Raw genomic sequence first — 25789 nt, 5'->3', positions numbered from 1 at the left:
TGCTCAGTCAAAAGCTATTTCAGAACCTATCTGTGCAAGATTTCATGCCAGACACGGAGCAACACTGAGCCCCGTTTGAAGACTGGAAATGCTGCCCATGCGAAACCACATGCCAGCCTTTTTTTTGGTCCTGGGGAGTGAACCCAGGGGCACTTAACCATGGAGCCACATCCCTAGCCTTTTTCTTTTGAGACAGGGTCTCACTAAGTTACCTAAGGCCTCACTAAGTTGCTGAGGCTGGCTTTGAACTTGCAATCCTCCTGCATCAGCCTCCTGAGCTGCTGGGATTACAGGCGTGCGCCACCACCTGCTTATTGGCCAGCTCTCAATGCTGCACCCAAGCCCAGGGTTTCAGCCACATTAACGCAACAGCAGAAGCGCTCTGGGTATCAGCCTAGTTCTGGTTCTCAACTCCCTCTGCATGTGGCTTCCTCTCCAGTCCTTCAGAAAAGCAGAGTTCAAGGAGCACCTAATGAGAAAGCCGGTAGCCCCCCCTCTTCCCATGTGGTGTGCACTGCATTAAGGTACCTGTGCTGTAGTCCCTTTGGCAGAGGCGGAGGTGATGGGGGGGAATGAAGAGAAGATCCCGCACGGAGTGACCACCCGATTCTCTCTCCACAGCCCCTCCTACTCTCCTGCTTCCCCTTCTGATCTGAGGCTGAAGATCACATTCCACGAAGATTTATACTAGGTGCTGAGTCCTTGTATGGGTCTGCCATACAATTCTGCAGACGTGAAATCAGTCGTTGCTTTGCACATGCTGTTCCTCTGCCTACAGCCCATCTCCTCTGCCTTTTCACATGGTGACAGCTTAATCATCACCTCACCAGGAAAGTGTCTGCCCAGCAAGAATGACCTCATAGCACCCAAGACAATTTTAACTTGTGTGTTTGACACCTGTCTCCCCAGCTGGACTCAGCTCCCTGGGGCAGTTCCTCACATACACAGGCCCTCAATATCTCTTTTCTGAATGAAGCAAGAGGCTTATAGGGTAACAGTACAACCTAGTGTGTGTTGAGCATGTACTATGTGCCAGGTGCCTTGACAAGCTCCAAGTAGACATTTGGTCATGACAGCCCCATGACAGCTGCACTATTAGTGCTCCCATTTTGCAGATGAAAGATATTACATTATGCACCCCCGCCCCCATTTTTAAAGAACAGGAATTAGAACCTGGTAAGCAACTTGCACAAGGCCACAGGACTAATAACAGCAAGGATCTGAACTATATCTCTGAATTATCTCTTCAGGTCACCAGAACTGCTCCCTTCATTATCTCCCCATCTCCCACCTGTTCCCATGCTTCCAGTGACCATTTCTGACCCTTCCCTGAATCCTCATCCTCCTATCCTAAGGCCCCCAATTCAGAAGTTTTCCTCAACTCCTGCCCTCACATCCTTCACCCTATCAGCTCCCATATCCCTCCTGCAGCTGTGCTTCAGAGTACTCTGCAAAGACCCCAACCAGAACATCAACCCACAGCTCTCAGCCGCACACGGAGGGATGGCATCTATTTCCCCACACCCTAGTGGGACTAGCCTGTCATTGCATCAACAGGCAAACCCCAGCAAAGCGGACAGGCAATGAGCTCACAGATGAGACCCAGCAGGTAAACCCAGTGTCCCTGCTCCACTTCCAGCACTGTCCCTTGCTCCCCTCTGCCTGTATTTACAGAGCTGCTTGGATGATGAGCCACGGCTTCCAAGGCACTCCTCTGTGGCAGATCTGTGGCATGAGAGGTCAGTGAGGATTCATGAGTCCTGCTCGTGGAGACCTTCAGTCCGTTAAATAAAACAAGCTCCAGCTCAGTGAAGCCTGCTCAGTCAGCAAAAGAGGCCAGCTGCCATGGCTCCAGAGGTTCCCCCTGGGTACACAAGCCTTCAGACTAGAAGCCGCTGGGAGAAGAGAAATGAAGACCAGCAGGACTAAAAGGATGCAGGGACAAGAGGGAAAGCACTCTGGAGGAAAGCAGGTCTTCTTGGAGTTATCTGCAGGAAGGAAGGACGATGTGGGATGATGATACTGCCAGGTGACACAAGGGTGAACATGTCACTTCCTTTTGGAAACTTTCAAGACTCCTTGGCGACCACATCAGGATCAGGTTCAAATTCCTTAGCATGGTCTTCAAAGGTTTTCCCCAAGACCCATCACAGCCACATCTAGGAGGAGAGGCATTTCAAGCCTCCACAGCTGCCCAGGGTCCCCCTCTACCTAGAATCTCTCCCTTCCTCCATGGGTCCAGCGCCCCTTGTCCTTCAGAGCATAGAAGACTTGCCGCACATCCTAGGACAGTGGGAAGAGCAAGGCTCTGAAGTCCGATCAGCCTGGCCTCCATGCAGGTGACCGCCCCTCTCACTGGTGGCGCAAGGATGAAACACAATGACTCAGGAAAGTACTTTGAACTGTGCCTGGCACACAGTAAGTGCTCAATAAACGAGCTGTTGTTCCTATTGTCCTTTGGGCCCCTTTAGGGCCCTCTGTTTCCACCACAAGTAGAGCACTGTCTTGCACATACTGGTTACATGCTGGGCTCCCTCAGCCAGCCACAGCTTTTTCTAGGGCACCACCCATGATTCTGGCCTTTCTTCCCCAAGTCTGGCACAGTGCAGGGCACACAGTAAGTACTCAGAAAGTGCTTGCTGCCACAAGAGCCTCAGCCGAAGGTCCTAGAGCAGACCCCACTCAGAGCTCCCCCAGCCCATCTGCCTCCCTGAACTCACACACCAAATCCCCAGTCTATCCGCTGCTACTTGGTTTCAAAACAAAGGGCTGAACCCTGCCTTGCCAAGGCTGTTTCTACTCCAGGGAATGCATGGAGAGCCATGAGCACAGCAGGGACTAGAAATAGCACTGAGCCCCTCGCAGGGAGAGGGCTGGGCAGGCCAGCCAGCAGCCAAACCTTCACGACAGAGAGTGGGAGAAAACCCCTCCAGGCAGGAGCCCAGGCTCCCAGAACTCAGCAGACACAAAGTGAACTAGGACAACAGGTCACTCATCTGGCCGTATGTGGAAGCTCTTCTACCCCAGTGGGGACATTTAGAAGGGACTCCTTGTAAAATCCATCACCACCATTAGAGCAACTTATAACACATTCAAAACCCCCCAAACTGCAAAAAGCACCCCAGATTGCCTATGGTTCTTGGAGAGAATTTACAGTGCATTTACCTACTGGCCATTGGGGTCACCTAGATTGGGGTCACTCTCTATTTCCATCTCTTTAGCAGATTGTGAGCCACCCTAGAGCAGGCCCTTAGAACCCATTCATCTTCAGATCTCTGTGCTCATCTTCAGCATGGTCTCTGGCACATACTAGATGTTTAATAAGTTAGAAGGCAACAAGATCTGGAAGCAAGGGAGGTCCTTGGCTCAAGGATGACTCCATTCAGGACTCAATGCATGATGGACAAGTGAGCCATGAATTTCCTCTGGGCCTCAGTTTTCCTCATCCATAAATAGGGATAACAACAGTTCTTTACTCATACAACTGCTGTGAGAATTAACTGTGAAAGTCTACATGGGAAGCACAAAGGAATATCAGATGGCTCAACTGTCCCTTTGTGCCACATTCCCCTCCCCCAGCACTAAACCCACCTCTGCACTCCTATTCCTTTGTTTTGTGTTTTTCACATCATTGTGATTACTTGTTTCCAAGTCTGTGTACACTCACCCACCTGAAAATTCCTTGAGGCTCAGGGCCTCAAGTGGGCACAGGCTTGGCTTCGAGGGCTCTCCCACCCCACAGTCCCAACTTTAACATGCACAACACTCTCAACAAGATACTCGGATGTGCAGAACCCAAGGGCCCACCGAGCATGTTGACAAGGGACATGGAAAGGGACGTTACATGCATAACCTGTCAAGAAAGTCACACCTCTGAGACCTTCACCTCCTCTGCAGGTGCAGGTGAGCTTGTCTGCCAGGCTGACTCTGCAGCACACCAGCCTCCAGGGCACAGATTCTACTTCTTTCCTTACATAAAACACCCAGCAGTCAAATAAATAATACATGGCTTTCACCTCACACACAGGTATCAGGCATGCAAACACCTGCTTTACCCAGGATGCCCTGGAAGGGAGGGAGGGGTGAAATGTCTGGCCTCAAACAACCCCTCCCCCAGAAGACATGGACTGGATATCTGTGCCCACTCCCAGCCTCACTCCCTTGCCATGGCCTGGAGTCACCTGGCACTGATGCAAGTAGATCCAAGCAAGGGGCCCAAGGGAAGAAATGCACAACCCACAGGATGATACCCAAATCAGCCTCCAGGGTCTCTTTGCAGGCAGACAGACTTGGAGCCCCAGGTTCCCCTCCAAATACGCGGAACAGTGAATGGGGCTTGTACACCATCCATGCACGCTGCCCTAAAGGCCTCCCCAGCCAAGTACCCTCCCCAGGGTCACCGCCACCGCACAGGGCTCAGATGCCTCCCCCATCACTCGGCAGTGCCAGGCGCCAGCACACCCACCCGAGCGCACACGATCCACTTGCAAAGGGCCTGCGTCCACCGCCCCTCTCGCCGGCCACCCCCACGGGCAGGTCCGATTACACTCCAGACGCGGCCCCCGCCACGCTGGCGGGGAGGGGGGGCAGGCACACCCACGAGCCGCCCGCGACCCGCGGCGCGGAGAGGGGGCACAGGGCGGGACCGGCGGGGCCATGGACGTTCCCTCCCTCCCCGGCCAGGCCAGCGGTCTCCGTCCCCATCCCTCCCTGGGACCAGAGGCCGACGCTCCCCGCGCCGGCCTCCCCGAACCGAGCAGCCCCCCGCCCCCGGGAGTCCGCGGCCGCCCCCTCCGGCGCGAGGCTGGCCGGGCGGGGTACCTCAGGAGCCCATGGCGGGGACGTGTGCGGGCGACGCGCGGCGGTCGGGCTCTGCGCACGGGGCGGGCGGGCGGCGCCGCAGCCCGGAGTGTCGGCCGCCGCCGGCGCGTCCAGAGCCCAGCGGAGTGCCGCCGCGGCGCGCTTGCGCACTGGGCGCGCGGCCGGGAGGGCGGGGCGGTGAGCGCGCGGCTGAGGTCACCCGCCCGGCCTTAAAGGAGCCTCGCCGCGAAGTCCAGCGCAGCGGGCCGCTCGCTCGGAGGGGGTGACCTGGTTCTCCTGCGCTAGCACACCAAAACGCGTCCCCGCAACTCCGCCCATCACAGAGCTTCCTTGGGCTCCTGGACTCAGAACCACCCGTTACAAATTCTGTGGCGTCCTGTCGCCGCTTCAATTCTCTTAACCCTAATTTCTTCCAGTTGAGCCTGTTTTGAAGGTGAAACTAAAAACAGTGTCTATTTGTGGCGTGAAAGATGCGTGTGGAATTGGGGCGTGAACGTATACCGAGTGCTGTGTGCAGGAACACGAAACAAATCGGCAAAGCACGGAAAGCGGATTTTTCTTCCCATTCTACTTAGCTGCGCTTCGTTCCTGCCCCTCCTCGCTCTAGATGGCCCGACCAGCCACACTCTGCAGGTATCATTCCAGCCGCCTGACCTATTTCTGTTTGCCAGGTCCACATCTTCAGCCAGTGAACTGAAAAGCATAAAATGAAATCAATTAAAAAAAAAAAAAAGACAATTCAAAAAAATGCAATCAAGTTCTGGGTTGATGAGCAAGAGCCCCAAATTTATATTTCCCCCCCACCTCCCCCAACTCTCTGCTGACATCTCTTGCTTGGAGGTCCAAGGTCATACATACCCCTTCTACACACATGCAAATCTGCTCTCTCCCAGCCTTCACCACCACCCCACCAGCTGTGGCCAACTCCATCCTTCATTCTCTGGGTCAGAACTCCTTTGGTTTGGGTAGTGTAGGGTGGGGGCACTGAGGATTGAACCCAGAGGCCATCTACCACAAAGCCACACTCCCAGACCTTTTTATTTTGAGACAGTGTCTGAATACATTGCCAAAACTGAGCTCAAACTTTCCATCCTCCTGCCTCAGTCTTCTGAGTCACTGGGATTACAGACATGTGCCACTGTGGCCCAGCACCTGGAATCATGCTTGAATCCCCTCTCCTGCCTCTATCCACATAGGCAGGCAGGAAATTCTGTTGGTTCTATCTGCAGGATATACCTAGGCTCTGACCTCCTCCACCCCACCCCCACTGCTGGTCTACCCAGGGTTGTTGCAAGTCTCTCCAAAGCCATCTTCCTCTTGCTCTCTGTCTGGTCTATGTCAGTGTGGGAATCAGAAGAATTATTCTGAAACCCGTAGAACACTCACCTGGCATGTGCATGGCCCTGATTTTAATCCACAGCACGGCTAAATAAATAATAAGTAAATCCTGAGTCAAATACAGCATTTTTCTCAAAATCCTCCACTGACTCCTCTTTTTTGGAGAGGGAGGGGAGTACTGCCCATTGAACCAGGGCTTCACATCTGCCAGGCAAAATCTTCTACCCCTGAGCTACACCCACAGCCCTTTTTCTTTTTTATTTTGAGACAGGGTCTCACTAAGTTGCCCAGATGGCCTTGAACTTGTGAACCTCCTGCCTCAGCCTCCTGAGTTAACTGGCATTACAGGTGTGTGCCATTATGCCCAGCTCTCATTTCATTCAAAATAAAAACTGGAGCCCTTACAAGTCCGAACAAAGGCTTGATCTGCCATTCTCCCTGCCCAGACATGCCTGACCTCATCTCGGACCCTTCAGGCTCTCCACATGACCCGCTGCTGTTCCTGGAACTAGTGGAACACAGTTGGCTTCAGGTCTTTCCCACTGGCTGTTTTCTCTGTTACTGTTCCCCAGATACAGAATGATTCCCCCTCAGTGTCCAAGGGTTTGCTCCATTGTCCCTCACCTTGGTAAGTAGCCAAACCCCTCACATGCACACCCTGTCCCCCCTGCACTACGCTCTGTTTTCCTAGTAACATTCCATTTCTATCACATTAGTTTGCCTATTTTGCTCTCTGTTTTCTCCCAGTGGAACATAAATACAAAGAAGACACAGATTTTTAATCCTTTTAATTCCCCTGTGTAACCCCAGTACTTAGCACAGGAGTTAACAGAGCAAACCTGGGTACACAGTGTATTCGTAGCATGAACAAATATCCTGTGAAAGCAAAGTCCTTCTAGAAAAATCCCTTCCCAGCCCAGTTATGAAGTCCCTGCGGGCTCAGGACCAGGATTATCAATTACATTGTGATCATTTGTTAATGACTTCCCACTTCTCCCTCCCTCCACAAGGACAAAGTCCTGGTGCCAACCAGGCTATGTCTCGCATGTTTATAACCAGACCCAACCTGGTATCCACCGTCCTAAGCAGGGCCTTCAGGCCGAACCACACCCAGTCCCTGCTCCACAAGGACGCTCACCCACTGGTCTCAGTTTACAGAGGCCCAAGGCTGCTGGGGGCAGAGGCAGGTGGTGGGTATTTTTAGGCATGGGTCCTCAGAAAGGGGCTCAAAGACAGAAAGTCACCTGGCCTGGTGACACGGCAGGTCAACAGGTGGCCCTGGGAACTTTCCTTGGTTGCTCCTCTTTGGAGATACAAGCCTCTCCGGTCGGGGTCTTTGCTCAGGATTTCCAAAAAGAAGAAAAGATTTGCCCCTGCCTCTCCCTATCTCCGCCCATCCGCCCCTCCTGTGGAGGCTCAGAGATCTCCCTATCTCTGTCCTATCTCCTCTCCAGGCCTGTGTCCACCACCCTGGTTTCGGCCACCTTAACTTCTGGACAGTTATGGCGGTCTCCCAGCCCACTGGCTAACGAAGAAGAAAGCCTTCCCTCACCGCAGGCACTAGCCCTCTCTACCCAGGAAACAGCTAGGACCAAGGCAGACTACCGCCTGGTTCCTCTGTTTTCGTGCAGTACGGGAGCTTGAACCCAGGGCCTCCCACAGGCCAGGAGAGCGCTGAGCTACATCCCAGCACCTTTGTTTTGAGACAGGACCTTGCTAAGTGGCTGGGTCTGGCTTCAAACTTGTCATCCTCCTGCCTCAGCCTCCTGAGTAGCTGGGATTACAGGTGTGCGCCACCATGCCCGACTCCCCATTCTGTTTTAATTAGTTTCTCCCTAACCAAAAAAATAAAAAATGAAATAAAATAAATTTAAAATAACCTTTGGGCTGGGGATGTGGCTCAAGTGGTAGCGCGCTCGCCTGGCATGCGTGCGGCCCAGGTTCGATCCTCAGCACCACATACAAACAAAGATGTTGTGTCTGCCGAAAACTAAAAAATAAATATTAAAATACTCTCTCTCAAAAAAATAAATAAATAAATAAAATAACCTGAAAATCACTTAAGAATTATGAAATATATTATGTCAGATTCCTACACACACTTAATCATTTCCATGGGGGAAACAATTAGGAATGATATTGGGTAAAAAAGGTAGTAATACATTTGTGTTATAGCCTGGTCTGAACTCTGTAAAAAAGTGCTTAGAGGAAAGATCCCAAGAAAAGCTAACAAATGGTTTATCAATTAGTTCTTTCTTTTTAGTATCTGGGATTGAACCCAGGGGTACTTAATCACTGAGTTACATCCCCAGCCCTTTTTAAGATTTTATTTAGAGACAGGGTCTCACTGAATTGCTTAGGGCCTCACTAGTTGCTGAGGCTGGCTTTGAACTTGCCATCCTCCTGCCTCAGCCTCCTGAGCCACTGTGTTACAGGCGTGTGGCCACCACACCTAGCTCCTTGGACCAATTTTGAAGCGAACCTGCCCCAAACACTGACTCCATCAACTCCACTCCAGCAACCTCTTTTGGTTGAACACCAGTGTCCCGAGGCTGGAGCACCACCTGACATACTCTTCCTCACTCTGACCTCCATCCCTGTCCTTTTCTTAAATTCCTTCAAGTCCCTGATAAAGCTTCAGTTTTCCCAGGTATGTGGTTAAGAGGAAAAAAGAAAACATCACACCCTGGAAGACACATCGGCTGTGTCCTGTATGCAAAAATGTATGCGTGTACGTTTACCTATGGGTGTGCGGTTAAAGGAGCAGGAAAATTCTAGAAGTCCATCAAGTCCTTTCTGTGTCCCCAAGCCTGACGTTCAGGGACTGACAGTCGTGTCTTCAGCGTCTTCCTCACAACTGCTGTTTCCTGAGTGCTCACCCCGAGAAAGGCCAAGCACAAAGCTCTTGGAGAACTCAGCAAGCAGCCGTGACTGCCGGCTGACTGCCAATCGGCAGACGAGGAAACTGAGGTGCGGGAAGGCAACGCTCCTTGGCGATGCCACAGGAGCAGCCTGGCACAGAGCTGGCCCCAAGCATGTTTGTTAAATGAACCCAGGACCCACTTCCACCCCTCCCGGTGGGAATCAGCCAGGAAGAGGAAATGACTGCCACGCAGCCCTCCCGGCAGGCAGGGTGGTGACGTTCAGCAAGCAGAACTAGGCCATTCCTGGGGGGGCACCACCTGGGGCGTGGGAGTGAATCACAGACTTGGCCTGAGATGATTGACAGGAGGCTGTGAGACGAGCCTGAGCAGAGACCCAGGAGGGAAGAAACCTCTCTCTGACTCGTTGCGCATGGACCTGGACCCGTACCTCCAACACAGGTAGGTGGGTCCCTTTTTAAACTTGCTTTGCCAAAACAGACTCGCCAACAAAGCAGGCCACAGAGGAGGATTTACGGCCAGTGTCCTTGGAGTCGCTGGAACAGGTTTTAGGTTCTTTACAAAATCCCTAGTTGCTGCCAAGGATCCAGGACCACTGTCGTCAGGCAAGGCAGGCACCCTGTGGGTCAGGGGCGTCCCGGGACCTGGGGGTCTGGTCCTGGAGGATTTAATGGAGGACAGGGAGCCAGAGACCTGGGTGTCCCAGGCCTAGGACTGCAGGGACGCATTAGGCCTCCTGCCTGCCCTGGGTGAACCTGGATGCAGTGCTTCAAAGGGAGGGTGGGGTACACCTTAATTGCAGGTGCTTTGAAGGTGCCGGGATGAAAGCCTTAGAGGTATAATTACCTGAGAAGATTCTCCAAGAGTCTAGGAGGAGCCAGGCTGCTGTCTGCCCGCATCCATGATGGGGGGCCTCCAGGGAGGCCTCCTTAAAGGGGCAGTGCTCTTCCCTGCAGCCCAAGGCCGAGCCTTCTGCTCTGCTCACCCCAGCAGCTGCCTGGGCGCTTCCCATCCCACCAGCCCCAGGAAGGCTAAGCCCTGGGGGTGCACTCCCTGAATCCCAATAGGTTACCAGACACGGCCTCACTTGGGACAGAGGAGGATGGTGGTGCCTCCAAGCTAGGGTGAAAGAAGAGGCAGCAGAGGGAGGAGGAGGAGAAGGGGCAGGTGGCTTGTAGTCCTGGGAAGGAGCTGGCCAGTGATGTGAGGGGCTTGTATTTTTGCAGGGAAGAGAAGTACAGGGAAGGGTCCACCCTCAGGGTTCTGGCCTCCAAAACACTCGCAGGCCTTTGATTCTCACAACACCTGCTACGTCCATCCGGAGAGCTGGGCTCAGGCCCCACTTCCTGTCTCCCTTGGGTTCAGGCCCCTCCTCTCCTCCTGTTCTGACTCTTCTCTGCACAAAACCTACAGAGAACACAGAGCGGTGGTCCGTGTGGGCACGGAGTAGGGCAGGGGTACTGGGTGTAAAGGAGAAAACTGGGAAGAAGCAGGAGGGGACTTGCTGGAGTATCCACAGCCACCTACATCTTCATCCAGTGGGTGATGACACAGCTGGACAGGAATGGGTAAAAGCAACTGAGCTGAATGCAGGATGTGCACATTTTTTTGCGGGGGGGGCGGTACAGGGGATTGAATTCAGGGGAACTCAACCACTGAGCCACATCCCCAGCCCTATTTTGTATTTTATTTAGAGACAGGGTCTCACTGAGTTGCTTAGCTTCTCACCATTGCTGAGGCTGGCTTTGAACTTGCGATCCTCCTGCCTCAGCCTCCTGAGCCGCTGGGATTACAGGAGTGCACCCCAGCCTCCTGTTTGTTAACTGTACCCAGGACCCACTTCCACCCCTACTGGTGGGAATCGGCTAGCAAGAGGAAATGACTGCCACACAGCCCTCCCAGCTAGGATGTGCACACTTTAGACATACACTATAATTCGATTTTTTTTTAAGGACCTGGGGGAATTGATCAGCTAAGATCAGTTTTCCCAGCCTCACCCTTTTTAAGGCTGGGTTACATTGAGCCTCCCCTGGGCCCCACCTTGCTCCCTGGATGATCTACCCCTCCCAACTGAGCATCTGCCTCACGGGTGGCCTCTCCTAGGTTTGGGACTGAAAATGCACCCCTCCCTCATCCATGTCCTCATCTGCTTGCTTTTTCTGTCTTACCTACTGCTGAGCTACATCTCTAGTCCTTTTATTTTTTATTTTGAGATAGGGTCTCCCTAAATTGCCCAGACTGGCCTTGAACTTTCGATCCTCCTGTCTTAGCCTCCCTAGTTGCTGAGATTACAGGTGTGTGCTACTGTGCCAGATTCCATTCAGCTTTCTGTCCCTGATCCCAGGTCTCCGGGCAGGTAGCCCCAGAGCCTCCGGATCATCCTTGCCCTCTGGACACCTCCCACTGTGGTGGTGACCATAGCTCCCTAACCCTTCTCCCTGCCCTTTTCTCCTTCCTTCAGTCTGCCTGCCCACTATGGCCAGATTCACATTCCTAGGTTAGCATCCTGTGTCCTCTCCCCACCTTGCAGGTGCTGCTGATGAGTCAGGTGGTGAAGTGGTGTGGGCTGTGGTGAACAGCAGCATCTCTAGAGCTGATTGTTCCCATTTTGCAGATGAGGAAAGCAGAGCTGAAGAAGGATGAGCAGCTTGCAGGTAGGGCAAGGGAGAGCTATTTATACCCACTTCTGCAGACTCTGGCCTCTGCCTCCTCCAGTCTCAGCTGCTCCGAAGTGCCTCCCCCATCCCCTGGACTTGCAACTCCTTGCAAGGGAGTTGATCCAACTCCTGGGCCTTTGCACAATCTAGGAATGACTTTCTCCACCTCTCCAGCCCCCAGCAAACTCCCACTCACATTTACTTCAAGGTCAAGTAGTATCCGAAACACCTTCCTCTACACCACGTACCTTATCTTCCTTTGTCCTTACGTTGACAACTGGACATTACACGATGGATTCTGGATTTGGATGAGCCACTTGTAGCCTGACTCCTTCCCCTGACGAGGCTGTGGGCCTCTGGAAGCCAAGATTCACACTTCAAGTTTGAAATGTATAATTACTACACTCGTCACTCGTGAGTTACCTGAGCAGTGAAGGTCAAGAGCATGGGTGGTAGAGTCCAGTCTCTTCCATGCCTTTGTCTCGTCATCTACAAAATGGGGATCACACTACATTCACCTCACTGGATTGTCATGAGCAATGGACTGGAAACGGCCTGGCCCAGGTGAGTCCTTGTGAATTTAGCCCTGTGCCCATCCGTGGTCTTCTGTACTCTGAGGACCCTCGGAAGCACACATCATCCGCTCGCTTGCAGAAAAGAAAACTGTGACCTGGTACCCAAGGTGTCCAACTGGCCTTCTGGACTCCAACCCTGTGCTCCCCACCCCTGCCCCACCTCAATCTAGCACCTCTCAAATAGCCCTGGCACCCACACAAGCCCAGTCAGGTGCTTGTTAGCTGCATTAATGGAAGATGAGTCACAGGTGGCATGCTTGCCCTCTCTGGTCAGACCAAAATATCCTGGTGAATGTTTGGCGTTAAGTAATAAACTCTGACTGGGTGATGCATGATGGTCACTCCTCTGGCCTCAGCTTAATGTCATTACCTTAATGTCAACTGCTGTCCCCTCCCACATAGTGCACTCCCTGAAGAAGCAACACAGGAAGGACAAACCGGAAACTAGCGAGAATGAAGGGGAAGAGCCCTCCTCAGGAATGATTCTGATTATGGCTTTGTATAGCGTGACTTTTGTATCTGTAAACATCCCACATCCAAAATAATAAACCAAATTGGGGTGAGTGTGTGGGAATGCATTAATTCCTTATTAAAACTGATAAAATAACCAGAGAATATTTCAAGTTCTTTCTGAGCACTGTAATGTTTTTAAGGACAAGAAAAAAATATTTTTAAAAGCTTTCCTCCACAGGTTTATTTTTGTCAGTAATATTAAAATTGTTATTTTCAAATGTATTGTAGAATACAGCAAACAAGTAAACACACTAGTGTTATTACAATTTTCACTGTAAAAGAAATAAAAGATTAAGAGAAGGGATAAGCTCCTCAGATTTCTCTCTCAGGGCCACAGTTGGTAACTTTCCACTGTGTGGTCAGGTATCCAGCCCAGAAAGTCTCCAAGCAGGGAAGGGACGGGCGGGGGGTTTTCTGTGGGGTTCCCCAGGGCCTCATTGGGCCAAGTGTGTGTGAGTGGAAGGCACATCCTAGGTCGACCAGTTGACCATGGCGCCCCATCTTTACCCAGCCCAGGAAGGTCTTGCTCACTGTAGTTCCAGGGCCCACTGGCATTTCTTGGCTTTGGGTGACACCCCCTGACAGACCTGATGTCTGTGAATAAGAATCCATGGGCTGGGACTGGGGCTCAGTGGGAGAGCGCTCACCTGGTACATGTGAGGCACTGGTTCGATCTTTAGCACCACATCAAAATAAATAAAGTAAAAGCATTGTGTCCATCTACAACTTTAAAAAAGAAAGAACCCACCTTTGCTTCCACCTTGCACATGGGGGTATGAGTTCCAGGCTCATGAGCCAGGCTGAGGTCACCAGGTCTTCAAATTCCAGCCCTGGAAGGAGTTTGGAACTATGCCCAAAGAATGCCTCCCAGAGCCCACCCCACAGGGCTGGCCTCTCAGCAAGATGGCTTTGCTATCTCTGGGTTCAAACAGTGCTTTTGGTTTAACGAAAAGCAAACCGCGTTACACACCTGAAGCACACACCTATAATCCCAGTGACTCAGGAGGCTGAGGCATCAAGTTTAAAGCCAGCCTCAGCAACCTAGGGAGATACTGTCTCAAATAAAACATAAAAAAGACTGGAAATGTAGTTTATTAGTACAGTACTGCTGGGCTCAATCCCCAGTACCAAAAAAAAAAAAAAAAAAGTAAACTGTGTCGGATAAACCCACTTTGATGGACACTCTTTTACATGCTCGTGAGACAAAGGCCCACCAGGTTCAAGGCTGCCCTTGAAGACTACACTGGAACTTGCCCAGGCCCACCTGGGGAACCCCCTGGAACCTAGCTCCAGTACTATTTCTCACAGAGCTGTGTGGCCAGTCATGCGGAGGACACTAGCTGTCCTCTGCTCCCTTGAGGACCCTTGTTTTGGGGCAAGGTGGCCAGGGTTCAAACCCTGCTCTGCCATCTGAGCGCTCAGCCCTGGGCAGGCCATGCTGCCCTGGACTGTCTTTTGGCATAAGGCAGGGCCGTCGAGAGGTCCTAGCTCCCAGAACTATGTGGACAAGGTGGTGAGGAGCTTCAGGGGACTGCTTTGCTGAGCATGGCCCTGGGCGTGGGCATCACTGGCGGAGGCAGGGCGCATGCTCACAGCCCGCCCCAGGACCCCTGGATCAAAGGCTGTGCTTTAAGAAGCCCCATGAAGTGAGGTCTTGTCCCCAGCCCCACACAGCAGGCCTCCCAGGCTGCTGGGGAGAAGACGACGCAGGGCAGACACGCAGACGGAAGGCTGCAGCACCACATTATCCTCTTCTACTTTATTACTTCAAATTAACAACCACAATAAAGCTCAAAAAAGTCCGATATTTACACAGGAAAAAAGTACAAAATTCCCCCCAAAGTTCTTCAGTATTTTTTTCAATTTTTTAAATTACAAAGTAATAAAAACCTTTGCTCTTTAATTAAAAAAAAAAAAAAGGAAAAAGGGGAAACAGAGGTAAATAAATTAGGAAATACACACACGGAGAAAACAAACAAAAATAAAATAAAATAAACAAAAACAGGTGTTAACTAGGAAGGATGGAAAATCCAACACTTAGCCCTGACCCCAGGCTCCTCCCCAGAAGGCAGGGCCCAGGGGAGGGGGACCCCAGGTGACTGTCAGGACCAGAGAAGTAGTTGATAACCCAGAGCAGGTGCTGGCTGGGAGTAGTCTCCACAGTCTCTGCCCCAGACCAGGCAGGAATGGAAGATGGGACCGCCACAGGCTGGCATTTGGGGACTGGTGGTGGCAAGGACCCGCTGTGCCCTGAGGGATGTGGAGGCCACTGTCCACCCCCACATCCCTTCCACGGGGATAACAAACTCAGCCTGGCAGGTGGGGACGGGGCATCACTGCTCTGGGACACAGGTCAAATACGCGCACGCACACATACACACAAGGCAATAGTGGCCACCACCTCACTCAAGGCTTCATGGAGAGACAAAGGAAGGACCCAAATGCTCAGGGGGATGCTGGAAAGTCCAGCACAGAAAGTTGGCCACTGTCATCTCAGAGGGACAGGGACTGTGCGCATCTCCTTGGTTCCAAGGCTCAGGGAGCCCGGTGGAACCCGCCTTTGACTGGCCGCCTTCGACTGGGCTCCCGGCGTCCCTGCTGGCTGCTCTCCCACACTGAGGGGCGCCCTCCCGGCAGGCGGATGGTGGTGGCAGGAACAGGTGGCTGAAGTGGGGCCTTGGCATCTGGCTGGTGTGAGCCGGTGTTGTCGGGGAGCATTTGGCAGCCTGAAGGCTGGGGACAGCGGGCAGTGCAAGGGGACACGGTCCTCAGTGCTAAGGGCATCCCATCTTTTTGCCGTTGGCAAAATAAATCAAAGAAACAAGATCCATCGTCGGTTTTGTGCTGGGTTTTTTCTTTTTGTTCATTTGAGTGGTTTTTTTTCCATCTTTTTGTTTTGTGTTTTTTTAAAGAAAATACAGTGAAGACACTAGAGGGGAAGAAAAAAGACGCATGAGGCGCCCCGCTGCCTCTGTTCCCCCACTTGCTGGACCCCTTCACCCTAATTTCTCGTCCCTGAGGCCACCCCTCTCAGGGCCCAGAGCTGGCGCAAGTCCAGCACACAGTAGGTACTCCATTTCCCTGGGAAGGGAGCAGACTCTGTCTCTGCCCATCTGTGGACAGACAGGCTCCTGGGCTAAGCTGGGCGTCCGAGGCAGGGAGCCCAGTCCCACGCCCCAGCTCCGTCTGTGGGCCAATTGCTCTGAGCGAATCATGCTCAGGGTGTTTTGGTAGAGGTCACGTCCGTCCCCCATCTGGTGAACCACTGCACACGGGCCACTCACTGTCCCCAGGGAGCTCAGCTCTCCACCCTCCCCGGAGGACCACCCTCACTAGGCCAGGCCTAGTCACCACCCGGCTTCCTGCCAGGCAGCAGCAGCAGTCCCACCTCGGTGCACACTGGCCAGCGGCCTCTCTCTGCTCGCCTGTGCTAGTCCTTCCCATGAGCTAACCTGTTTCACAGCCCGGAGGCCGGGGCAGGCCAAAGCCCTGTGGAAGGTCAGCGTGAACCAAGGTTCCAGAAAGTGTCAAGGACAGGGGTGGAGGGCTGATTTCCCAGAAGTCAACCCCCAGCCAAATGAGCCCTGAGCCCTGCTGGGAACCTGCAGGACTGGACATTTGCGCTCCCTCGAGGATCCTTGTTTTGGGGCTAGCAGGTGCCATCTGCCGTCCCCCCCACCCCAGGGCCATGTGCTTCCGGGCCTGGCTGTGCTGGCTGGCTTGGGGCAGGTCCCACTCACCTAAGCAAACACTGGTCCAGCGATGGCTCTCCTCACTTCCCGAGGTGGTCAAATGGCACGCTTGTCTTCGCAGGGGGTGGGGTAGGAGCAGAGAGAGGTGGGTGAGCTTCAAGGCCAGGACCTAAGTCTCCCTGCTGTGTAGCTCAGCCCCACCCCTGGTAAGCCCCGGGAATCAAGGGAAGGGGTGATCCCAGAGACCCTAGGAGGTCCTCGTTTGTAGACAGAGTTGGCAGGGGCAGGGCACAGAGACACACAATGTGACTGCTTTAGGCCACACCCAAGTCAGTGGGCCAAGGAGGGGTTCACTCTCAGGGACAAGTCCACTAAGGCTTCTCCTGCGTAGTCAGGATGGGGGCAGGGCTCCCACTCCCCTCCAGCTGGACACAGTCCCTCCCTCCGACCTCTCCTAGTCCAAATATGACCTTAAGAGAAGCTACCAGGGGCTGGGGCTATAGCTCAGTTGGTGGAGTGCTTGCCTTGCATGCACAAGGCCGTGGGTTCGATCCCCAGCACCAAAAAGAGAAGCCATCAGATAGAAGCTCACCTGTCCCTCTATCCCATGCTCTTGCCAAAGCTAGTGAGGACCACTGGGGGCTTCCTGATGGCAGAGGTTGTGACCACCTTGTCTTTGAGGCCCTGATGCCCACCAAGATGGGCACCCAGCAGCGAGGGTCAGACCCCAGAACTGCCACTTGCTGGGGCACATTGTTCTGAGCCTCAGTCTCTGGCTTTGCTCAGTGAGGGGGGCTAATGAACCTCAGGGAAGTAAAGAGGGCAAGTCCTAGCCCAGGCCAGGGATTTGCTCTGGGGTTACCCAAGTCAAGGGGAGAAGAGAGCAGAGCCAGAGGCCTGACCTGCACGGGGATCTCTGGCTCTGCCGTGGCCGCTTGCTAACCTGTGAGGCTGAAATCCGGGAGACCTCCTGTCGCCCAGTGAGGTCTGAGGACGAGACGTTGGCGGGCGCGCCCCTGTGCAGCCGCATGCTCACCTTCCTCTCCCGGTCCACCCGTGAGATCGCTCTGGGAGAAGTATTGCCTGGAGGGTGAGGGGGGAGCAGACCTCAGCTGGGGACAGAAGCAGGACCCCAGCCCTCTGGCCCATCCCGAAGCTCACAGCCCCAGGCCCTTACTAACCAGCTTGCTGGATGCGGGAGGCGGGGGTGGAGGCCACAGGCTCGGCAGCACTTCGGAGCCGGTTGGCAGTGGCCCCCGTGGGTGGGCCAGGGGGAAGGGCTCGGGTTGTGGACCCCCGCAGCTGCCCCATCCTCTCCTCGCGTTCGTGCTCTCTCCGCTCTCGGTCCACATCCTCGGGGTTCCGGGCTGCACCCTGCAGGGACAGGAGATGGCATGCTGGTCAGCCCCGAGACCTGGGTGCTCTGTGCCCAGCACCTTTGCAGGACAGAGGAGAAGCGAGTTGGGGGCATCTCACAAACCCTCTGGCCCAGCCTCCTTCCCAAAGTGGGAATCCTTGATCTCAGAGGCTTGGAAATGACCCTGAGTCACAGAGAGGAGAAATAGCCACGCAACACTCAGAGGAAGGACAGACAGCACTGAGAAGCAGGGGAGCTCAGGCTGCACTGGAGCCCAGAGGAGTGGCTAACACTCCACAGTGACCAAGGGCAACCCTTGGTCTCCCGACCTGGCCCCCTCCATTTACCAAGAGCCCTTGGCCCCTCAGGGTCTCCAAACCATGCAGGGAAGGAGTTCAGAGGCCCATCTAGCAGAAGGCAGGGAACATCAAGGGGACAGGAGTCGCAAGGCTCGGGGAAGGCAGGGCCAGGACTTGGCCAGGGGACCTGGGGCCCAGCCTTGAACTGCCTGCCGCAGGATGGGAGCTCAGGGGAGCAGGGAAGCAGCCGGGCTAGCTGCCCTGCGACAGACAAGGCTGGAGAAGGGTGCCCGGTGCCCCTCAGGGCCCTGCCCTCTAGCCACTGCTGTCCCCACAGGAGGAAGTGAAAGGTCCAGAGAGGAAGTGGTGCGGGAGCAGGGCCTGGCTGTGTTACCTAGTTGGTCCCGGGGCCGTCCACAGGGAAGGGCAGGGGGCTGGCGTGAGGGGGGCCGCATCTGTGGAGGAGAGAGCTGCGGGCTGAGCAGGGGACCTCACATGGGCTGGGGAATTAGCTGAGGGGCCCTGTGCCCTGGGGAAGTGGAGCAGACCTGCCTTTGGGCACCTCTGGAAGCAGCTGGGATCAGAATGATCTGGAGTCCTAGCAAGGAGCCAAGCCAGGCTAGTCCTAGCCCCACTGCTGGGCAGAGGTGCCCCGGGCCTTATCCTTGTCTGACCTGGCCACAAAGCCTCACGACCTGCCTGGGGTCACACAGCCACAACAGAGCTGGGGACCTAGTCCTACCATGCACCTCAAGAGGACTATTCAAGGCCTGACCCAGCAAAACACCCCTCACTCCTCCCACTAGAAGCCCACCAGGCAGGCCTAGGCCCACCAAGGCTCCACCCACTCAGCCCCAGGCTGGCACTGGGCAGGAGCCGCAGCACAGCTTGACTCCTATGACAGGGATGGCCTCACTCCCTCGTGGGAACCAGGCTCAGGGAGGCTGAATGATGCGCTCGGGTGCCCGCCCAGCCCTGGAGCCAGCAGCTGAGTAGATGGAACACACCTGCGGCTGCCCCACAGCTCAGGCCACCAGCAGTCCACGTGCAGGAGAAAGAGAACTACTTACTGCCCCGGCTGCTATCCAACCCAAACAACCCCTTAAGAAATGCGCACCAAGGAGCTTTTCTGGCCTTTATTTGCCCATAAGAAAACATAAAACTGTCAACATCCGAGCATCCGCCCCTGCTGCGTGGACGTCTGTCCTGGGCTGTGTGAAACTTCCTCCTGTCGGTGGCTTGTCCTGAGAACACGTGCCGACTGCATCCCAGGGTTCAGGTGTCCAGGAATTCCAATGCCCTCATGCCGAGGAACACAGATAGGCTCCTCCAAGGTCAAGGTCAAGATCATGGGAGAGTCACTGCCCATGGTGCCCAGCATGGAGTCCTGCCAGCTGGTATGGCTTCCTGCAAGGTATGTGTGGGGGTCTTGGTCTTGGGGGAAGGCTGTGGATGGTCCCCACTGCACATCATGTGGCTGCTCCTGCCTGGGGCTCACGCAGAGGTGATGTTGCAGACGTCGGTGATGGATGAGACTATCAGTGGCCCTGCCTAGCTTCGGACTCCAGAACCTGACTCAAAGGGGACCCCAGGAATGGAGTCAGAGTGCCAGCAACGGGGAGGAGTGCCTGGCCCAGCTTGAGAAGACATCTTCTTGCTGGTCAGTCCCACAAGGGGAACTGTCAAGGAGCCATCTAGAACAGCGTTGTCCACAGAACTTCCCAGGACGACAGAGATGCTCACATCTGTCTCATTGGATGCAGCAGACACTATCTCGTGGCTCCCAAGAGCTTGGAATGTGGCGAATGTGACCGAGGAACTGCATTTTCCATTTTGATTAACTCTAATTAAACTCTCCATGTAACCAGCAGTTACGGAAGTGGACGTCACAGTCCAAGAGAATGCAAAGCCCTTTCTTAGAGCTGGGCTGAGCCAAAGAACTAAGTCCATCACAGAACCAGACTCGGGGACAACTTCCTATAGGGCAAGGGTCTGGTGTCCGAGGCCCTGAAACGCACTGCAGGAGGAAGGGGTGCCTGGGTGCCCAGGCACTCAGTCATGCTCTAAGCTGGAAGGAACTCAATGCCCATCTCCCTCTCTGCCCTCACAGAGGAGGGCAACACAGCCTTCTCCTCAAAGCCCTGACCTGCGAGATGGCCATCTTCTGCCTGGGACCCAAGAAGAAGAGAAACCCAGGACCAACACGCCAACCTCAGCATTCAGAAGGACCCGGCCTTGGCCCTTGGCATCTGGTGGAGCACCGAGGGACACGATGTAAAAGAAGCAAACCAGGACGAAGGCAGGAGACATTTAATGAGCTCAGTTTCGACACAGAGGCCACCCACGGGGCCTGGTCCTGGTCCTGGTCCAGGGCCTAACAGGCCCCAGGCAGGGCCACAGTTTTCTTCGGGCTCGTCCTGGCCTCAGGCAGCTGGTTCATTCCTGAGGATCCCAAGTAGGGCCTTTTCCAATACTCTCCACCACAGGGCCACCTCAGGAATGGGTGCCCCCACCATCCCAAGGGACATTTCCTCATGCCTGGCCCTATCAGGCTCAGGCACACTGGTGATGTCAGAACTGGGGCCCTGGAGTCCAGACCACAGGCCAGTAGTTTTGAGGGGGCATCTCCTCCACCTCCTCCACAGGCCTATCTGGGGGGCCTTGGGTGCCCAGGATCGCCGGGCACCTGGAAGGGACAGAGAGGGCACAGCTGAGTCCAACCTTGGTGCTGGCTGACCAAGTGGCAACTCTTGGAAGGGCCAGGCCTTGGAGGTCCTTACCAGTATGTGGATGGATACGGGGGCCCGGCATAGGGCCAGGGGCGGGGGCGGGGTGCTGCAATAGCTTCGCTGTCCCGGGGCTGAGCCTGGCTCGAAGAAGCCCCCTTTTCCAGAAGAGATGTGAAACAAGACACACGATTTCACGGACTCCAGAGCTCCAGGCACGGCTGGCGACCACTTCTCCCCACCCCACCCCCAGGACCCTTAAAAGAGGGAGACAGAACAACTGCCTAGCAAGACCCAGGGTCCCATGACCAGGAAGAGAGAAGCCACTCTGAATGGGTCCAGGCTGGCTAGGGGGGCCTCGGTGAAGGCGGTCACCCAGGACGTGCAGAACAAGAGGAGCAAGATGGAGCAGGCCGCAAGGAGGGCAGCGGGAGGGCCCAGCAGAGCCGTCCACGCCCTGCCCCGGGCCCCCAGGACAGACTGGAGGCTGAGCCAGGTCCTCCTAAGCCTGCCCACGCCCTGCCCACTGTGGCAGCACATGCCGTCCACACTGATGTGGCTGGATAGGGGTGGCTCTGGGACCCTGGCGAGGTCACTTGTGCTGTCCAGCTCATAACTCCCATCTGTAGGGAGCCCTGCCCCCCACCAGGCCATTCTGGCCTTATGAGGCAAGGCCTTCCCCATCCAGTCCCCCAAGCCCGCCTTGGCCTCCGGGTGACTCACGAATTTGAGCATGTTCCAGTCGAAGACGTAGTCGTAGGAAAAGCCCTGCCGGTGGAAGAGGTTGCGGAAGAGCTGGCGCAGGTAGGAGTAGTCGGGCTTGTCGTCGAACCGCAGGGAGCGGCAGAAGTTGAGGTATGTGGAGAACTCGGCTGGGGGGTGACAGGGAACAGAGGAGGTCACTGTGAGGCCCGCGCTCCCCGGTAGCCACCATTGCCCAAGCCACCCACTGTCCCTCTCAAGAGTTTCAACCTAAGAGGGGGCAGGATGAGAACAGAACCACAGGCCTCCCTATGCTACTAGTGCTCGCGTCCCGTGAGCACAGCCTCTTCTCGGAGCTGCTCCGGGGACTGTGGCCCACAGCAGCCACAGCTCAAAGGGCGGCCAAGGGCTCTGTAGTGGACACACTCCCAACACGATCTAAGCAACAGCAGGCAAACAGCCACTTCCTCCTCTAACAACTTGGGCCAGGAGAGGGCTCTAGATGGCGAGGCACGAGTGTGGAAGGGGACACCCAGTCTGTGACATCAGGCTGGGGCTCCAGGCCTCCTACATGCCGTGTAGCCGCAGAGCCCCGGGTAGTCCTCTTGCGCCCGTCCTCCCCACCTGGTACTCACAGGGGTAGCCTTTGCAGAGGACCTCAATGGGCGTTGACATCTTCTTCTCGCTGATCCGCTCATACTTCTGGCGCTTGGTGGCTGCTTTGAGACCCTGCCAGGGCAGGGAGCCCAGGTTGAAGTACATGAGCACGTAGCCCAGACTCTCCAGGTCATCGCGACGGCTTTGCTCTGCAGAGTCAGAGGCAAGGTGAGGGGCAGGGTCCACACAGGCCCCGAGCTCCTCCTCAGGTCGCATTCTTTACTGCATATCTGGCAGCAGACGGCCATCTCCAGCGCCCGAGGCAGCACCTTCCCACCTCAGTCTGGGTCCAGCTTTTTGGCTCAGGGGTTATTTCATTCAGCAACTATGAGTGGGCACCCGCCACCTGCCCACCCCACAGAAGCAGCACAAGCTGTGGCACGAGGCGGGCCGAGGTCAAATCCGGTCCCAGCACTCACGAGGCTGTGTGCCCTGGAGCAGCCCATGTTAAACTGGCCCGAGCTTCCCAGAGGAACAGTTGGGGAGCATGGCCCCCCCACTCAGTGGGGTTGCCAGGAGGACAAGGCCGGGCATGAAGGGGTGGCCAGCACACACAACTCTACTTATGAAGGGAAGATGTGGACGCTGGGTCCCGGCCTTAGGGCAGACTCAGATAGAGACGCTCAGTGGGCCAACCAGGAAAAGTACCCGGGGGCCTCCGACTGAGGTGGGGGGAGGCAGGCGGCCCGCGGCCCAAGGCGCCCTTGTCCGGGAGCTCACTCACCGATGCCCAGGTGCGTGTTGATGGAGGCGTAGCGGGCCGTGCCAGTCAGGTTCTTGTTTTCCCGGTAGGGGATGTGCTGGTGGGTGCGGGCATCCCGGTACTTCTTGGCCAGGCCAAAGTCAATGATGTACACCAAGTTGCCTTTCTTCCCCAGGCCCATGAGGAAGTTGTCGGGCTTGACGTCGCGGTGAATGAAGTTCTTGGAGTGGATGTACTCGATGCGGCTGATCTGGGGGGTTAGCCGGCAGGGTCAGTGGAGGGGCCGCTGCCACATGCCTCGGGCCAGGCCCCAGAAGAGCAAAGATGGCAAACGCACCCAGGGTCCCTGCCCTGGCCAGGGAGAAAGGTTTGTCCCCAACTATGAAGGATGGCTTCAAGGTGCAGGCCAAGGAAGGCTGCCGGGAGACAGTGACACCAGGATGAGCTCTCATGTCGCGGCAGGGAGTGGGAGCCAGAAGGAAAGGTAAGGGCGAGACCCAGGAAGGAGGGTGCGGGGGAAGGACCGTGGGCCACCATAGTGGCCTGCCGCCACGGGGCCCAGAGGCAAGCAACTGGGGGAGGGGCAGGTGGGAGCACCGAGGAGGCCTAAACCGGGCAGAGGCGCGAGATGGCGCACCCAAGTCCTGACTCCACTTGGCTTCCAAAGGACACCAGAGTCAGGGTGTGACTTTTTTTGGAGGGATGGGGGTACTGGCAATTTAACCCAGGGATAGTTTACCACAGAGCCACACCCTTGGCCCTTTTTATTTTTTATTTTTGGTGGTGCTGGGGATTGAACCCAGGGCCTTATGCATGCAAGACAAGCACTCTACCAGCTGAGCTATATCCCCACAGCCCTATTTTTTTTTTTTTTTAATGTTGATGGACCTTTATTTTATCCATTTGTTTATATGCGGTTCTGAGGATCAAACCCAGTGCCTCGCACATGCTGGGCAAGTGCTCTCCCCCTGAGCCACAACCCCAGCGCCCCCAGCCCTATTTTTTATTTTGAGACACAGTCTCACTAAGTTGCTTAGGGACTTGCTAGTTGCTGAGGATGGCCCTGAACTTGTGATCCTCCTGTCTCAAGCCCCCTGAGCTGCTGGGATTATAGGTGTGTGCCCCCATATCTGGCCCTTTAAGAATTTCCAAAAACTCAAATTAAGATCCACGCACAGGACAGGTCCTCTGGCATGTCATGCTCAGCTCTGGGCCTCCGGCATGACAAAATATCTCCAGGAGCTTTACTGAATTTCACCCTGTGAGAATCTCACGATCCTCCTCTGCGCACCCACAGTCTAAAATTGGAGTGTGCTTGCGACAAGACAAGATCTACATGGTCCCCACTAGGTTCAAAGTTCGATTCTTTCCTCCCAGTACTGGGGACTGAACTCAGGGGCTTACACATGCTAAACCACATGCTACACTGACTTTCACCCCCAGCCTTTTTCGATTTTTTGGAGACAGGGTCTTGCTTGCTAAGTTGCCCACATTGGTCTTGACTTGTAATCCTCCTGCCTCTGCCTCCTGAGTAGCTGGCTATGCATTTTATATTTTTAAAAAGCTCTCCTCTGAATGGAAAGGGCCTAAGGATCTACACCTTCTCTGGCCTAGGCACTGTGTGGCTTCCCACTTAATCCCAGCACCCCAGGGAGGGGGAGACTGAGAGCAGGTGACGGAGGCTCAGAGGGGCTCAGCAATTCACCTCGGGTTCCCACACCGGGATAGGACACAACCTGTGTGATCACCACAGGGCAGAACCGAGGGCCCTCCCCAGACCCTGACCTGGCAGCGTGGTGCCTGGAATCTGCATTTAAACAAATGTCCAGGACGCTGAGGCCAGCAGTTAAGGTTCCTGGCCCAGGAAACAGGTCTGTCTTGTCCCTGTCCCTGCCCCCTCCCCTACTTTCCTCTGGAGGCAGGATGCAGGGTTAGTATCCATGGCCACTAGCAAGATGGGGAAGTGGACGCTGCAGGGCAGCTGGGCAGGCCACCTTGACAGTGTGCAGCAGGACTCACCATCTGGTCCGCCAGGAGCAGCACCGTCTTGAGGCTGAACTTGCGGGAGCAGAAGTTGAAGAGGTCCTCCAGGCTGGGCCCCAGCAGTTCCATGACCATCACGTTGTAGTCGCCCTCCGCCCCGCACCACTTGATGGACGGGATCCCCACTGGGGCGGGGCGACAGGGCTGTCAGGGCGGTCCCTCCCCACCCGAGCCACCGGCCCACAGCAGCCCTCGCCTCACCTCCTCCCTGCATCATCTTGTAGAACTTGCTCTCGATGTGCAGCTGCGGGTGCTTCGTCTTCACACACTCCAGCTTGATGGCCACCTCTTCACCAGAGGCGATGTTGGCACCTGCCCAGGGTGGAGGGGCAAAGGCCCAGGTGACTCCCAGCCAGCCAGGTGGTTGCCATCCAGCATTTGAGGCTGCTGTGGCTCAGGTGTGGGGCCAACTGGGCATCTGCCTCTCAGGGACAGAGAGGTGGCCAGGAGGCTTCTCGAGGGAGAGTGAGCAGTACCATGTACCACGGGAGGAGGCAAGACGCCCCCAACTGCTCAGAGAACCCCAGGTCAGGGCTGCGAGAGGGCCCGATGGGGGAGGGGACACACAAATGGTGCCCAGACCACAGAAGGGGTGGCACTTAACCCCAGAGACAGGCCGGCCAGTTGGGTGTGGCGGGCTGAGGTGTATGTGGAGGGACCAGAAGCCCAGAGGGATGGGCACTTTGCCCCCCCTGACACCCTGAGCTGCAGAAGGTACTGACCAGCACCTGCCTGCCCACCAAAGCTGCCCCCCTCAAAGGTAGACAGAACGTTCTGTCCCAGGACGTCCCCTCCTCTATTATCGGAGTATCATTCCCCCTGCA

The 25789-nt window shown here is 55.3% G+C and overlaps 2 protein-coding genes across 9 annotated transcripts in view; both read right to left on the bottom strand.

Moving 5' to 3' along the window:
* Nucleotides 1–4931, bottom strand: part of Tmem184b (transmembrane protein 184B) — a 45780-nt gene extending 40849 nt beyond the window's left edge. For all 3 annotated transcript variants that reach the window (XM_071609477.1, XM_027932269.2, XM_071609476.1), the window contains exon 1: nt 4822–4931. The gene's annotated coding sequence lies outside the window, so the exon portion shown is untranslated. The remainder of the gene's footprint in view (nt 1–4821) is intronic.
* A 9594-nt stretch (nt 4932–14525) lies between these two features.
* Csnk1e (casein kinase 1 epsilon) overlaps nt 14526–25789 on the bottom strand; it is a 33445-nt gene continuing 22181 nt past the window's right edge. For 4 of the 6 annotated variants that reach the window (XM_027931876.2, XM_071609472.1, XM_071609474.1 and 1 more), the window contains exons 3-12: nt 25167–25277; nt 24942–25090; nt 22944–23172; nt 22198–22368; nt 21584–21732; nt 18529–18589; nt 17660–17852; nt 17422–17561; nt 16527–16591; nt 14526–15715 (exon numbers count right to left, since the gene is read on the bottom strand). In XM_027931876.2, coding sequence (XP_027787677.1) covers nt 16575–16591; nt 17422–17561; nt 17660–17852; nt 18529–18589; nt 21584–21732; nt 22198–22368; nt 22944–23172; nt 24942–25090; nt 25167–25277 — 1220 coding nt within the window. In that variant the 3' untranslated portion in view covers nt 14526–15715; nt 16527–16574. Of the gene's footprint in view, nt 15716–16526; nt 16592–17421; nt 17562–17659; nt 17853–18528; nt 18590–19255; nt 20821–20914; nt 21019–21583; nt 21733–22197; nt 22369–22943; nt 23173–24941; nt 25091–25166; nt 25278–25789 lie in introns of those variants that run through there. The other 2 variants (XM_027931955.2, XM_071609475.1) reach the window with 2 other exon arrangements.

The sequence above is a fragment of the Marmota flaviventris genome, chromosome 3 (assembly GCF_047511675.1).
Source record: "Marmota flaviventris isolate mMarFla1 chromosome 3, mMarFla1.hap1, whole genome shotgun sequence".
Taxonomy (NCBI): Eukaryota; Metazoa; Chordata; class Mammalia; order Rodentia; family Sciuridae; genus Marmota; species Marmota flaviventris.
This window is presented reverse-complemented; position numbering and strand designations above follow the sequence as displayed.